The sequence below is a fragment of the Talaromyces marneffei genome, chromosome 4 (genome assembly GCF_009556855.1).
Source record: "Talaromyces marneffei chromosome 4, complete sequence".
Taxonomy (NCBI): Eukaryota; Fungi; Ascomycota; class Eurotiomycetes; order Eurotiales; family Trichocomaceae; genus Talaromyces; species Talaromyces marneffei.
Genome location: NC_072351.1, coordinates 2,456,468 through 2,470,979, shown reverse-complemented (window position 1 = coordinate 2,470,979; position 14,512 = coordinate 2,456,468). Strand labels below are relative to the sequence as shown.

The 14,512-nt window shown below is 46.0% G+C and overlaps 6 protein-coding genes across 6 annotated transcripts; 4 read left to right on the top strand and 2 right to left on the bottom strand.

Annotated features, from left to right (window-relative positions):
• Window positions 1–99: 99 nt before the first annotated feature.
• Window positions 100–1,898, top strand: EYB26_005928 (uncharacterized protein; the record flags this gene model as incomplete). Its single annotated transcript, XM_054265205.1, has 6 exons — window positions 100–292; window positions 353–386; window positions 447–611; window positions 678–1,149; window positions 1,206–1,533; window positions 1,585–1,898. 6 exons carry the CDS (start codon window positions 100–102, stop codon window positions 1,896–1,898), a joined length of 1,506 nt encoding a protein of 501 aa, XP_054121180.1.
• A 149-nt stretch (window positions 1,899–2,047) lies between these two features.
• EYB26_005927 (uncharacterized protein) lies at window positions 2,048–3,322 on the bottom strand (the record flags this gene model as incomplete). The annotated part of the gene is made up of 1 exon (XM_054265204.1): window positions 2,048–3,322. The coding sequence occupies one exon, from the start codon at window positions 3,320–3,322 to the stop codon at window positions 2,048–2,050; it is 1,275 nt and encodes a 424-aa protein (XP_054121179.1).
• Window positions 3,323–4,171: 849 nt separating this feature from the next.
• Window positions 4,172–4,495, top strand: EYB26_005926 (uncharacterized protein; the record flags this gene model as incomplete). The annotated part of the gene is made up of 1 exon (XM_054265203.1): window positions 4,172–4,495. One exon carries the CDS (start codon window positions 4,172–4,174, stop codon window positions 4,493–4,495), a length of 324 nt encoding a protein of 107 aa, XP_054121178.1.
• A 649-nt stretch (window positions 4,496–5,144) lies between these two features.
• Window positions 5,145–6,022, top strand: EYB26_005925 (uncharacterized protein; the record flags this gene model as incomplete). The annotated part of the gene is made up of 2 exons (XM_054265202.1): window positions 5,145–5,591; window positions 5,642–6,022. The coding sequence occupies 2 exons, from the start codon at window positions 5,145–5,147 to the stop codon at window positions 6,020–6,022; spliced, it is 828 nt and encodes a 275-aa protein (XP_054121177.1).
• Window positions 6,023–8,036: 2,014 nt separating this feature from the next.
• Window positions 8,037–9,317, top strand: EYB26_005924 (uncharacterized protein; the record flags this gene model as incomplete). The annotated part of the gene is made up of 6 exons (XM_054265201.1): window positions 8,037–8,168; window positions 8,332–8,439; window positions 8,508–8,663; window positions 8,716–8,764; window positions 8,815–8,924; window positions 8,982–9,317. 6 exons carry the CDS (start codon window positions 8,037–8,039, stop codon window positions 9,315–9,317), a joined length of 891 nt encoding a protein of 296 aa, XP_054121176.1.
• A 316-nt stretch (window positions 9,318–9,633) lies between these two features.
• EYB26_005923 (uncharacterized protein) lies at window positions 9,634–13,468 on the bottom strand (the record flags this gene model as incomplete). The annotated part of the gene is made up of 2 exons (XM_054265200.1): window positions 9,634–10,457; window positions 10,507–13,468. The coding sequence occupies 2 exons, from the start codon at window positions 13,466–13,468 to the stop codon at window positions 9,634–9,636; spliced, it is 3,786 nt and encodes a 1,261-aa protein (XP_054121175.1).
• Window positions 13,469–14,512: the final 1,044 nt, after the last annotated feature.

Genomic DNA, 14,512 nt, shown 5'->3' with positions numbered 1-14,512 from the left:
TAGTTAAACAGAACCGTGGGTTTGATACCCCGGATTTCGCACCCTGGATATTATTATCATCCCCCGCGCTCATCGAATTTAACTTGATACAGCGGCACAATGGCCACCGCCGAGGAAGACAACAATATAGAAGAAGCGCCAGCTTCATTGCCCGAAGCTGAGAAACCCAAAGATGCACATCTTGAGCAAGATACGGAGTTGGCCCCTATCACGCCCGGGATTGACCCGGTTATCGAGAAGCGCGTTCTGCGAAAACTTGATCGTCGGCTTCCGGTAATTACTGGATTTATGTGTATGTATATGACATCTTCCTTGATGTGTTTACTTTGCGCTAATGGAAAGGGGTGTATAGTTCTGCTATCATATCTGGACCGCAGCAACATCGGGTATGTGATTTTGTCCTACCTTAGCCCTAGAATGGAAAGACTAATCGAGAATATTGAAAGAAACGCTGCAATCGCCGGAATGAGGACAGACTTGGGTCTAGACAGCGGGAAATATGCATGGCTCTTGACCATTTTCTACATTTCATACACCCTCTTTGAGTTTCAAGCTCTGATGTGGAAAGTTCTTAAACCGCATCGATGGGCTGCGTTCGTCATGTTTGCATGGTATGTCAATCTGCACTACATGTCTTCACGCACGCACCCCTAGAATTCAAGAACTGACATAAAAAGGGGCGTCATCGCAACCTGTCAAGCCGCAGCCCGAAGCTGGAGCGGAATGATGGCCCTCCGCTTCCTTCTGGGCGCTGCAGAAGCCGGCTTTGGTCCCGGAGTACCCTATCTACTATCTTTCTTCTACAGTCGTCGCGAACTTGGTTTGCGATGTGGTATTTTCCTCTCTTCAGCCCCCCTCGCGGCGACGTTTGCCGGCGCATTGGCGTATGGAATCACATCCGGTCATCCGCATATCGAGAACTGGAGACTTTTGTTTCTTGTGGAAGGCTTACCTAGTTTGGCGTTTGTCCCGTTTGCGTATTTCTTACTACCCGATTCACCGGGAGAAGCAAAGTTCTTGACGGAGGAAGAGAAGGAGGTTGCGAAGGCGAGGAGTCTGAGGAGGAGTGGAGAGGAGATTGCCTCGCATAAGATTGATTTGAAGGATATTGTGCAGACGTTGCTTGATCCTAAGCCTTGGTTTACCGCTGTGCGCCCACTTGCATCCTTACTCAAGGGAATGAAAGTAAACTGACTGTCGTCTAGTTCATGTACTTTAGTTGCAACGTCAGCTACTCCTCGCTACCAGTATTTCTACCCACCATCCTTGAAGACATGGGCTTCACAGCCGTGAACGCTCAGGGCCTCGAAGCCCCGCCATTCTTTCTGTCTTTTCTCGTTACCATCTTCTCAACCTGGGTTGCAGATAAACTAGAACAGAGAGGTCTCGTGATTGCGATCTTATCTACAATTGGAGCAGTGGGATATGTCATTATCGCTGCTGCTGAGACTGTGGGTGTTCGGTACTTTGGCGTCTTTCTTGCTGCCAGTGGCGTTTTCCCTGCTATTGGTAACATTCTGTCATGGGTTCTGAGTACACGCCCCCTCCCCCTTCCTTTGTACCCAGTGATCTAACGGATGGTAGATAATCAAGGTTCCGACACCCGCCGCGGCATGGCAATAGTCATGCTCAACCTAATCGGGCAATGCGGTCCCTTTCTCGGCACAAACTCCTTTCCTTCTAGCGATTCTCCCCGATATGCGCGCGGATTATGGATCTGTGCCGCATTCATGTTCTTCAACTTGTTCTTGTGTCTAGGCTTGAGGACACTGTTGGTGTGGGAGAATAAAAAGTTGGATAGAATGTACGGCACGAAAAAGGAGAGACAGGCAAGGCAGAAGAGTGGCTTTGTGACGGCGGAGGAGAATTATGGAGAGGATTTTAGGTATATGCTCTAGGTTCTATTCATCAAGGGGTGGGTGTAGTACAGCACGGCAAGGCACAGCGAGGCATAACCCGTGGTACATGTCCAGCATGGTATAGCTAGGTAGTACAATCAAGGCTGATCCCATACATACGATTCTAAACCTTTCCGTGATCAGGTGGATTATTGAGTAACCTCATGAGGATGGCCGTATCTACTACTCATATCAACACCCCTCAAAACACTGTGCCATACAAAATACCTCTTAGGCGCATCTGATTCATCAAACCCGGGCCTCTCGTGATAGTCAAATCCCAGATTCGCCATTCTCTCAGCCTGCCAAAACGCAAATCCATATCTCCGATAAGGCTCAAAAGGCACACTTGAATAATGATGTCTACGGTCCGAGACCATTTCGTCGTGGAGTCTCCATCCTGCAGGAGGTTTTTCGATCATTTCATCGATACTAACCGTTGCTGGAAGTATGTCATCTGTAGTCATCAGCCCCCTCCTGGTTTCCGAAATGGGTTTCGGTGGAAGACATGTTGCGTGATAACAACCATCGTATATTTTAGGTGGCAGATTTTTCAAGAAGTTTTCTAGTTCCCACAAGCCCGGCTTCAATTTGGTATCCCCCGCCGTAACATGAATGACAAATTCCATCAAGCTACTGAACTGATCCTTCTCGCAATAAGGGTTCCATGTATCGTTATATGTGCGAAACATTTCTTGTGTGTTTGATATTGGAGTGAAAGCGTGGAACAGGTAGTCCATAAACCAGATTTGTATGCTGCGACGATTGTCTTCTGACCAATGCTCCAGGTTTTTCTGCCTATTAGCAGTTCGTAGTTCGATGAAGACTTGTAGGCGCCAGAGGAGCCTGATGAGTATTTGCTCTTCCAAGTATGTTGGAGGGCCAGAGGGCTTGGGTTGAATAGGGCGACCTTCTGGCTGATTGCCTAGTTTCGAGTGGTCGAATGACGGTAGACCATCGTGCCAGCATTCTGGTTTTATGGTCATTGACTTTTCCACATAATAGTCCAAGCAGGCATGTGCCACAGCGTGGATCTTATGTGCCGTTTCCACCATGTCGCGTACCACTAATGCTACCTTTAAAGCTAACTCCGGCTCTTTCGTTCTTTCCGACAACGCATCGAAATAATGATCAAAGGTTTTATATCTAGACATGTATTTTGTCACATCTCGACGGTCAGCAAACCAACTTGGGGAGATTCGTGCAACCAGTGCGACTCGCATTAGGGCTTGGATACAGGGCGGCGTCTCCTTTCGTAGAAAATGCTCGAATATTTCGAAAGGCACCGATAGAAAGATCGAGTTAAAGCGTGGGAAGGCATTGATGAGGCTCCACAGAGAGGAGAAGCTTGGTAGGAGTTTGATTATTTCGATGAGAATTTCAGTGGGGAGATGGCATAGACGAGAATCATTCGGAGAAGCCATGTCGAATACCAGTGTTTCTCCTCGTCTTAACGTCTGGTTCACCGAGCCTCGATTTTCAACTTTCTAGATACGATCGTATTCTACGATGGAACCAAAAAGAAGGGAGAGAATAAAAGAGAACAAAACAGAAGAGAGAAGGTCCTGTAAATAATTAATTGTACGAGGCAGTATGTCTAACCACCAAGGCGGGCACCAGCCACACTTCTGCGCGCCAAGACAAACACTCAGAGGATCGTATCGTGATAGGCTTCAATCTCATGAAATCTAATAGACTTTCCAGCTATCATGTATGGTTGGACGGAGTTGCTATAAATACAGTAGAAGCCTAGAGGGTAGTGGTGATAGGTATCGTGGCGCAGTCCAGTTGTGACTCTTTGACCTCTCACGATAGGCGATTTAGCCTCGAACTCGGACTGTGCCATTTTTATCTTGGATCTTGGATATAGTCATGTATGATGGTCATTTATTTCTGATAGGGAAAAAGTGTGGCTGTTCACTCTGTCGTACTGTCTGTCAGATACAATGCATGTCATGCGAGGATCTGTAATCGCTAACTTTTCCGATTTGGTCAAGTATCATGTGCTATATATAAGGCAGTCTTGGTGAGAGAGTCATTTTGTATATGAAGGATCATTGTTCTATTGTTTGTCATTGGACATTCACGTCAGTTTGTTTCTTGTCAGTCTTGTTTAGTGGGAAACCCCTGCAAATTCTATAGTCCTTATCAGCCTTCAGACAGATATAAGAAGCTACTGAGCTTTTCTTCCTTACTATATCCTCACAACCACAACCACCACATTAATCATTACCACTACATTCTCATACAAGAAAACACTCTACAAGCCCACCATGTGCTGGTACGAAGAATACAACGAGCCATCAACCTCCATCCGTGTCATTCAGCGCCGTCGCGTCTACCGCGAACTCCCATCTTCCACATATTCATACTTATACTCTTCACCATCCTACCGTATTTTGACCCGCTCGCCATCGCCATCGCCTCGCTATTCGGGCTCATCATACACAACGATCACTCGTACACAGCGCCATACTCGTTCGTACGATGCGATCCCAGAGCGTCATGAGGCTCAACCAACTTCTTACATTGAATATCGGCGGCGTGGGGCAGATGGCCGATATATGAATGTGCGGGTCATTGAGCGGTCGCCATGATTTGGTTTCTTTTTCTTGCAATCACATCTTTGTGAATCAAGTCTTTGTTGGAATCTGTCATTGTTAGTTCGTGTACCATAGGTGCTAGAGGTTAAGGCGTCTGCGGGGTTTACTTTGTCTGCGTTGGTTTGGCATTTGAGCATCGGGTTGGCTGGTATACGGATATAGTCGGTGGATACCCTGGGAATTATTAGTTTGGTTTACCTTCTGGTGTTATTGGTCAATCTGGATTGAGCTGTCATCTGTTCTCGGTTGTTTTCAGTGTAGTAGTTGATGTAGTAGTTGATGTAAGAGTACTCCATAGTGGTAACGTGGAGGACGAAGACGAACGAGTGGGAAGCTGTAGATGACGTCAACTCCACTTTTCCGGGGATGTGATCGCCCCTCACGCCTCCAACGTCACGCACGACACTTTTCTTATATTTCCCCATATTCCACTTTCACCATTATTTATGATGCTTCATACCCAAGTCAACTATACAGCTCAAATATCTGAAACGAAATATTCAAACCGATCACAATGTAAGTCATTCTCCTCCCCGATATTCGAAGTGAAATAGCTAAACCCCGCAGGAACCGCTCTATCTCCATCCGATCCGTCAAAAAAGATGGCAAGCAAGACAAATCCAGCAACCGCCATCGTTTCTCCATGACTACCCTGCGCGGCTACCAACAACCCGAGCTCAGCAAGAAACTCTTCAGGATCATCAAAAACGAAAACATCATCATCAGCGCTTATGAGTCTGCCGGCCGTGAACGAGGCTTGATCGCTTCCCAGCTGTCGGAGTGGGGCGAAGCCACCGGCGATGACAGCGTGTCTGATATTTCTGATAAGCTAGGTGTGCTTTTGTCAGAGATTGGAGAACAAGAAGATATCTTTGCTCAGAGTCTGGAGGAGTATCGCGGTGTGCTGAAGCAGATTCGGAACATGGAGGGTTCGGTGCAGCCGTCGCGGGATTCGAGGAATAAGATTTCGGATGAGATTCAGAAGCTGAAGTACAAAGATCAGTCACATCCGAAGATTGTTACTTTGGAACAGGAGCTTGTCAGAGCCGAGGCGCAGAATTTGGTAGCTGAAGCACAGCTGTCGAATGTGGTACGTATCTCTCATCTTCTATATGATCTGGGGGTATTGACAACGATTAGACACGACAAAAATTTAAAGAAGCATTCGACGTTCATACAGCCGCCATTATTGAACGTGCCGAGAAGCAAATCATTCTCGCTCAGCATGCGCGCCGATTAATTAATATCCTCGACGACACGCCCATCGTCCCCGGAGACGCCAGCAAACACTATGACCAAGGCACCGCAGCTCGAGACGTCCTGAACGATGCTGAGAATGATTTGCGTGCATGGGAGCCTTCAATGTGCCCCATCACAATACACGCCAATGAGGCGGGTAAACAAGAAGCAGCCCCGACTGCAAACGGAGTTGAGGCGACAGAGCACGAAACTCATCACCGTGTTGGGCATGAGGCTGTCGCTACGGATGCTAATCAGTCGGCTACGATTGCGGCGGCATAGGAAACTTCTGTGTATCCGTGTGTATTCCTGTATAACTTTCATTCATTGGTTGTCTTATTCCTGTAATGATTGATATTTGATGATGTGTTCACGGGGGTTTAGTTCTAATAATATGATTACGATATGATATGATATGACACTTTTTCTTAGGTTGCTCCAACTAATCGATCGACCTGTGGTTTACTGTACCTATTATAATAGATATTAGCCCCTGTAAAGGTTGCTCGTATGTGGTTCTCAGGATTCAGGAGGGAAATCCCTAATAGGAAGGCACCGTCCGTACAGTTTTACCTAGGTGTTGTGTTTGTTAACTGTCCCTTCCCCGTATTGAAGATCCCAGCCCATAGCTAGGGTTACGAATTTTACAATAGTCCAATTTCTCTAATCATATATCATAAGTTCTGAACGGTTCAGTCATTTGGTAACGCAAGATTATCTTTTTTTCTCTTCTTAGATTCTCAAAACAATCAGCATGACGAGGGCTTGGTTCCCTTAGTCTACAAGACCCATGTTGATTCCTATGAGAAATCCAAACATTAGAATAGGCGAATTATGTTCGAGATGAAAAGATTGGGAATTCTCAAGTGCATTTTAAAGCGTCTTTATGTTTCGTCCTTGAGCGCAATTTCTGCAGCAGGAACGTGGACTCTGTGCTCATCTTGGAAGAATTTTTTTGACTGTAGGGTTGACTTTAGGGCTAAGGTCAATTAACTTGTTGGCCATATTTTACCGCTACGCTAAGAAAGGATATAGCGCGTGAATCTATTTGACATAAAATACGCTATATTCACAACACCATATGACCCATTATGACACATTATGAGGCATACCATTTGACACACAGATTGAAAGAATCACAGTCGATTATTTGTATGGGATTCGCATATATAAAAGGGACAGGAATCTCAGCTAGAAATGATAGAGGAAGGGGATCAAGAGGACAAGGATTTTCCACCCATAGATTCGAACTTCACCTGTTTTGTGCTAGTGGTAAAAAACTCCAATATAACTCGGGCTTTAGGGTTAGTAAGGCGTTAGGGTTAATTTAACTAGTTAGTTAACTAACTGACAGACGATATTTTACAGCTATCCCGGATGCGGTTGTTGCAGCGCATAAATCCAATCGGCTGCTCTCATTGGATATCAACCGGTCCTCATCACAAGGATTTGCCAAGAGAACTCCTTACTAAATTAGCGTCCACAGTCTTACACATAATTATGTATGGCAACCTATGTCCAATAGTTTCCCTTCAGATAGACACACAAGACACACAGAATACGATACGTTACACGTTCCCACTTTATTTCTCACTAACTTAACGTATTCGGTAAGCGGTTCGGCCATGTAAGCAAGTCGGCCACCTTCAATACACATACAAAGTGGCATATGTTCGTACCCTCATTATTCTACACTAATGACTTGTCTCTACTTCATCTGATGTATACGTCTTTAATGTATCCTAATTGACCTATTAACAAAGTATGTAGGAGTTTAAGTAATTATATCTAACAATAACGAATGTTTTGTTTAATTACACTAATTTCCAGTCGTATTATATATAATATATATAATTACTGCTTTATACTATTTCAAATTAAATATTCTTATTATAATAAGTGACTCAATACCAATATATGCATCGTGCATCGAGATTCCCACTGGATGTTGAGTAAGGATGGTACGAACATATGCCATTTTGTATGTGTATTGAAGGTGGCCGGATCGCTTACCGATTACGTTAGTTAGTTAAGTGTTAACTAGTTAACTAGTTAGTTAACTAGTTAGTCGAGGAAGTCAAATTACCTAATCTATCACGTGATTAACCAGGCAGCTGTGACGCGAAGCTTCGGAGCTTCCCTCTGAGCAGGAGCTATCATCTCAGCATCAATCATCACCTTACTGCAACTCTTGTGTATAATATTTATTTCCTTCTACATCGCGATTATCTCGGATCTGCCACCAAACTCTGGATCTTCATACAGATAAACCCATACTCATACAGACAACTTCAAGATGGATACTTTAGTCGCCAAGTACTCCAGCTCTCCGTTTCAAGATGCCATGTACTCCGAAGAAGAGCAGCGTGACCTCACACAATGTCTTCCGCCGTTGTCGCTGAAATTTGATCTTCCTCCTATTTCAAAGGTTTGTTTTCTCCGAGCGGAATGATTATTATTCGAGGTTCCTGTCTGGTCTCTAGATGCGAAGCAGCCGATGACCAGAGAGAACAGCATGCAATCTATATGCAGTTGCTTAGCATACTTGCATTTTGAGAAGAACAGACGGCTAATCATCACTCATTCTATAGCCATCTTCCTTCCTCCGTGCGATGACAGATGACCACTCGAACCCAAGTGCACCTATCAAACTCGCCCACGGAACGACAACTTTAGCTTTCAGATTTCAGCACGGAATCGTACGTTAATATTCGAGTTTATCCACCGACATCAAGGCGAGGATAATACAGCTAATACAAATGGGTAGATTGTCGCCACAGATTCCAGAGCTACGGCCGGTAATTGGATTGCCAGTCAGACAGTCAAGAAGGTCATTCCCGTCTCACGATTGAATATGGCTTTGGACAAGAACCACAATGCTCCCGTCCCTGGATTGTTGGGAACCATGGCCGGTACTGCAGCTGTACGTATGATTTTGGCGTATTCGCGAATATAAGGCTAAGATGAGATTTTAGGACTGTCAATACTGGTTGAGATATTTGGCTGAGCAATGTACTCTTCATGGTATGGTTGCCTCGGTGCTTGGTCTGATGATAAGTGACTAATTTCTGCAGAACTCCGACATAAGCGAAGAATCACTGTTGCAGCAGCATCTAAGATTTTGGCCAACTTGACATACTCTTACAAGTCCATGGGATTGGGTATGGGCACTATGCTTGCAGGAGTACGTTCATCTTGATTATTTGAAAATGAAACAAAAACGAGCTAACAAATCGGCCAGATGACACCCCAAGAAGGCCCAGCACTCTACTATATCGATTCAGATGGCACCCGTCTCCCCGGAAACCTGTTCTGTGTTGGATCCGGTCAAACATTCGCCTACGGTGTCCTAGACGCCGAATACAGATACGATCTCTCCACCGACGAAGCCCTCGAACTCGGCCGACGAAGTATCCTCGCCGCCACTCATCGTGACGCATACTCCGGTGGTTACATCAATTTGTATCATGTCAAGGAAGAAGGATGGGTCCACCATGGATTCTGCGATACCGACCCGATTTTCTGGAAGACCAAGTTGGAGAAGGGTGAATTTACGAATGTCACTGCTGATGTGTAAATTTCGATATTTTCGGCTAGAGCATGTCTGCTCGAATTTTCTTCCATCAATGTCTTTTTAGATTTATCGATAGTCCTAATTGAGACTTGATACTATTAGACCAACTCCGTAGATTGCACCATTCTATTGACTCAAAACAGTAAAATTCGCTATGACTAAGGACACAGGCGTAAACGCCTAACTATATGCAACAGAAAAAAAAAGAAAAGAAATACAACCCATTGCTCACAAATAACAAATGACAGGCTATACAAGCATCCTCTAGACAAAAAACTTTTCCTTCGTATTCTATCTAACACAGTATACTATTGGCCGACTAATGGTCAACCTTGAACTTCAGACGAATACCCATGGCCGCCAACTCAACATCCAAATACCTCAACACACCAGGCACAACGACAACGGTGACATTATCACCACCGACGAACCGATTGCCATCGCCATCCTCCCAAATCATAGCGCGGGAATCGTCAAAGACGGCTTCCCGTGCGCAGCGGCGGCATCGCACGATACCGTTTGTGCCGCCGAGGGCGTTCACGGAGCTTATACGTGAGAGGTTTGAGGTGATGACTTGGTTGTTAGGTGTTGCCTTTGCGGCTGCTGCGAGGGCAGCTTTGCTTGCTGCATCAGCCAATCCTCCAGATGGGCCGTTCGAGGAAACGGCAACCTGGGTAGAAAGGAAGGAGCCACAGTCACGACAGATCCAAGCACGTGTAGAATCAGAACAGTTCATCAATCGATCCTGTAACAAGAACGCGCAACCGTGCGCCAGCAATGAATCACGCTCCATCTCTCCGACACGGATACCACCACCCTTGGAACGACCCTTGACGGGTTGACCGGTCACACTGTTCACGGGACCCGTGGTACGGACTTGGAATTTATCATTGACCATGTGTCGGAGACGTTGGTAGTGAACAACACCTAGGTAAATGTCGGCGGCGAACTCTTTTCCAGTGATACCACTGTACATGGGTTCATTGCCATGGTAGTTATAACCTGCTTTGCGGAGTTGGTGGCCAAAGTAGTCGGCTGCGGTGTTTTCTTCGTTGAATTGGAAGGGTGTGCAGTCTACGGGGTGGCCGTGGAGGGCCCCGGCTTTGCCGGCCATGGATTCGATGATTTGGGCGATTGTCATACCTAATTCATTAGCTTGAGTAGTAGAAAACTGGCAGGAAGGGGGACATACGGGATGGGAAAGCGTGAGGGTTGATGATCAAGTCGGGCATAATACCACTTTCAGAGAACGGCATATCAATCGCAGGCCACAATTGCGAACACACACCCTTCTGACCGTGTCGAGAAGAGAACTTGTCACCAATGATAGGTTTACGCGGGACACGGTATTTGACACTGATGGCTTGCAGCGGCTCGTTTCCGTTCTCATTTCCAACCAACCGGACAGTGTCAATGTAGCCTTCTTCCGCATCCTTGTACTTGAGGAAGTGCGTTTGTCCGTCAACATTGACGTATGAATCACTACCGGCGTCGTAGCGCACGTTATACCAAGCTGCTACATAGCTTCCTTCCTTGACCTTGACACCAGGATGGGGTAGACCATCCTCGTCGAGGGTCGTGCGCCATTCAGCCTTGATTTCAGCGCCTGGAGCAAATCCAAAAAGCTTGCTGATTTCACGTTTAGACTTGTTTCGTCGTGAATCCTTATCATCTAGGTTGTAGAACTTCGTCTTGTAAACGGTACCATGGCCGAACCCACGCTCGTGCGAGGATTTGTTGATAATCATCGCATCATCCATGTCGTATGCACTATAGGACAGGATAGCCACGATCGCATTACAACCGTTAGGGAAGTTATCCAATCCATATTCGTTGTATAATGGTGATCGAACGATTGGTGTCTGACCAGTCTGGAGTCGGTACATCTTGTTGTCGGTGCGGAAGGCGATTGAAGTTCCCGGAGTACCCATGGTCTGCTTACTCATCTGACACTGGTACATATTACGGGGAGACTGATTATTATCAGAAAATGGTGTCATGTTGGCAATAATTGAGAACATGTTGGTTGGCGTGAACTCGATGTGTGTTGAGAGGCCTGAGCGGATGTCCTCTTCCAAGCAAGCAATTTCCATAAACGGTTGTTCAAAAGGTCCCACATAGTCCAGCTTGTCAAGTGCCAAATATTTGACAGGGCGATACATTCGTGCTGGTTGTGAGGACATGTAAATACCAGGGTATTGACCACCCTGCATGTTCGGGATGTAGCCAATCTCGAGCTCTTTGGGAATACCATGTGTGCCCTCAACCTTCCAGAACCGTAAAGTGTCATGAATCATCTTAGCTTGCTTTGGTGAACAATAACCGATAACTCGTCCGTTCAGTTGTACACAGACAGACTCAGTGACCTCAGCGGAGGATTCGGTCTTGATGCCCAGTTGCGCCAAGACACGAGGAATATGTGCAACATCCAAGTCACTCGTAGAAACAAGACATTTGTGAGCCAAATGGTTAAGCAATCCACATGGAGAACCATCAGGAGTGTGCACAGGACACATGAAACCCCAACTTTCAGGCAACAGCTTACGCACGGTTGTGGTCTTGAGCTGAGCGAAGAAAGTACCTCTGTGAACCATGCGGAAATGGGAAATAAATCGATAGAAGTTAATCTTTTCAGCAACCACAGTAAAACCAGAAGCTTGTTGCATATCCAATCCAGTGGGACTGACCAAGTTGCCGGTTGACAAGAAATACTCCAAAGCTCCACCCAAGTTCTCGTTTGTGCGCTTGATAACCTTGGATATGAAATCCTTCTCGAACATTGGGTCTGTGAATTTGAGGTTGCCACCTTTGTATGACCAGTCCCTGAGGAGTCTGCCAAAACTCAACAGCCATTCTTCAAGCCTTTCTTTCAACAACATGCCGTAAACGTAACCACCAAGCATGATCTCCTGGTTAGAAACGGCATCAGGATTGTCAGAGGCACAGTCGCCAGCGACGAAGGAATAAAGTTTTCGGATCATGAATAGGATCAATTTGAATTTGTCATAGTCTTGTGTGGTCGTAACATTTTGGTTGCCGAGATGTGGTAGGACAATTTTTCGCAAAAACTCAGTTCCGCATTCTTCGTGTGTCCAGGTGGCAGGCGCAAATAAAACAGGACGGAACTTCTTTCCCAGGTAAGCTCTGGCGTCTGATCGAGACCAAATCTTGTAACCGTGGAATGTTCTCAGAAGCAGCTCGACACGGTCGGTGACGAAAGTGTTGGCAGATCCCTTTGACGAGGCATTGCCGACGATGCCTTCAAAGATTTCGCGATCATTGGTCTCAACAAGTGCCTTCAAAATCATCATAACAGGGACAAGATATTCTTGCTTCCGCCATGAAAATCGGAAGGTGACATTTCCATCAGACAAATAATGAAGGACATTGGTTTGTGTGGTTTGATCCGGTCGGGCGGATCGAATCTGAACACCAAACGTGGTAAACCCGACACCACGTTTTTGGAAAGAAGGTCGATTGATCGCCATGGGGAAGTTGCGTTTGGGCATGATCAACATTCGGATCAACTTTTCGTTTCCATTAACAATGAAATAACCACCCAATTCCTCGGATTCTTCCTTATGATCCACCAATTCCTGGGGACTGAACGATTCCAAATGACATCTGTTAGACCTCAACATCAGCGGCACCTGACCCAACTCTCGTACGGACTCGCGCCATTCTCCATTGTTGACCTGGTATTGAAGTCTTGCGCGCAATCGTCCTCGATATGTGGCATGTCGTTCTCTGCATTCGGCAGGGTATATATTACGGTAGTCAGCGCTGGCAGAAGCCTGACGAGGGACGAATTTGTTGGTTGGCGGCAGCACGGCTTTGTCGAGGAAAATCTCCGTGATGCGCAAATTTAGGCTATTACGTTGTGGAGGTGGTTGACCTCTGGCTTTTCGTAGTTTTCGCTGTTCCGGAGTCTCAATATCACCATCCAAGAAGGTCTTAGCTCCCATGTCCTTCAGGGCTTCCTCCATAATCTTGCTTTCTCCGAAAAGCGCATTGAATGAATCGATGTGAGGTCGGATGGCCGCCTGTAGCATGGGATAGGCGGATTTGTCTTTTGGCGGATTTTTGAAAAGGTTTTCTCGCCGGAGGGTGTCGAACCCTACGGTCCATTTTGTGTCGGTAGGAGCAAGTGCCATTTTGGCGATATTATCGAATCGTAAAAATCTTCGTCTATGGTTGTTAATGCAAAAAAAACTCAATGAGGCAAAAAGAACGTCGGTTTAAATCATCAGACGAGGGACCATCTCTTTCCCAAAAGTGTACAAGAGAAATGGCCTAAGAGCAACCGAACAATGGGTTGAACGTCTCTCGTCGATGTTGATGGACGAAGCCATCTCGACTTCTTCCTCCCAGAAATTTTTAGAGTGGATCCATCCGTTATCGTCACGTGTTGATAGAGCTGCCGCCGTCCAATCATATAATATATATCACGTGGTGCCGGTACCTATTTGTCAGCCATTCCGTCCCATTTGATTCGTTTACTCAGTTGTACTCTGAACAACTCCTTCATCTTGTGAATATTGATGCTGCTTTTTTAGATGAGGGCATAGATCGATGATTGTATATATTATATCGAAACTGTGGCTTGTTTTTGTCGTGGAATATGCTTAATTTACCCTCGCCAGCCAGCAGCGCCACCGCTATCAATGGCTCAGACGAACTCTGTGTACCCACCCACGGTCACATACGCATGACTTCTGCAAACACATTCAGATGATTGCACCAAGCGTTACATCCAGCACATCTTTTGTGTCGATCATTTTATTATCTCCTGGGAATCCATGCATCTAGACTGAAACTACCGCTGATGGCGCCATTTTAGAGGTTCGGCAGTGCTGGCAGTGCTGGCAGTGCTTAAGCTTGTTTGCTCGGTCGATCACTTGCCTTGTAGGTACAGACTAGAGATATCAGAAGAAATAATGGTGGCTGATACAAAGTATCATGACCCTCCAATAGAATGCTCGGGTTGACGAGATATTTGATAGTATTTACATGGGGTCTGATGGCGCCTGATATTGGATCTATGTTGTCGGCACATCCACGACCCATCATAAGGACTTTTTGTCAAATTAACAGGTACAGGAGTGCCAGTAGACGCGGGTATGCCAGGTCAGCGTCTACCTAGGTACCAAATGCGACATCTGACCATATATTCGACACACCTGAACGATATGACATCC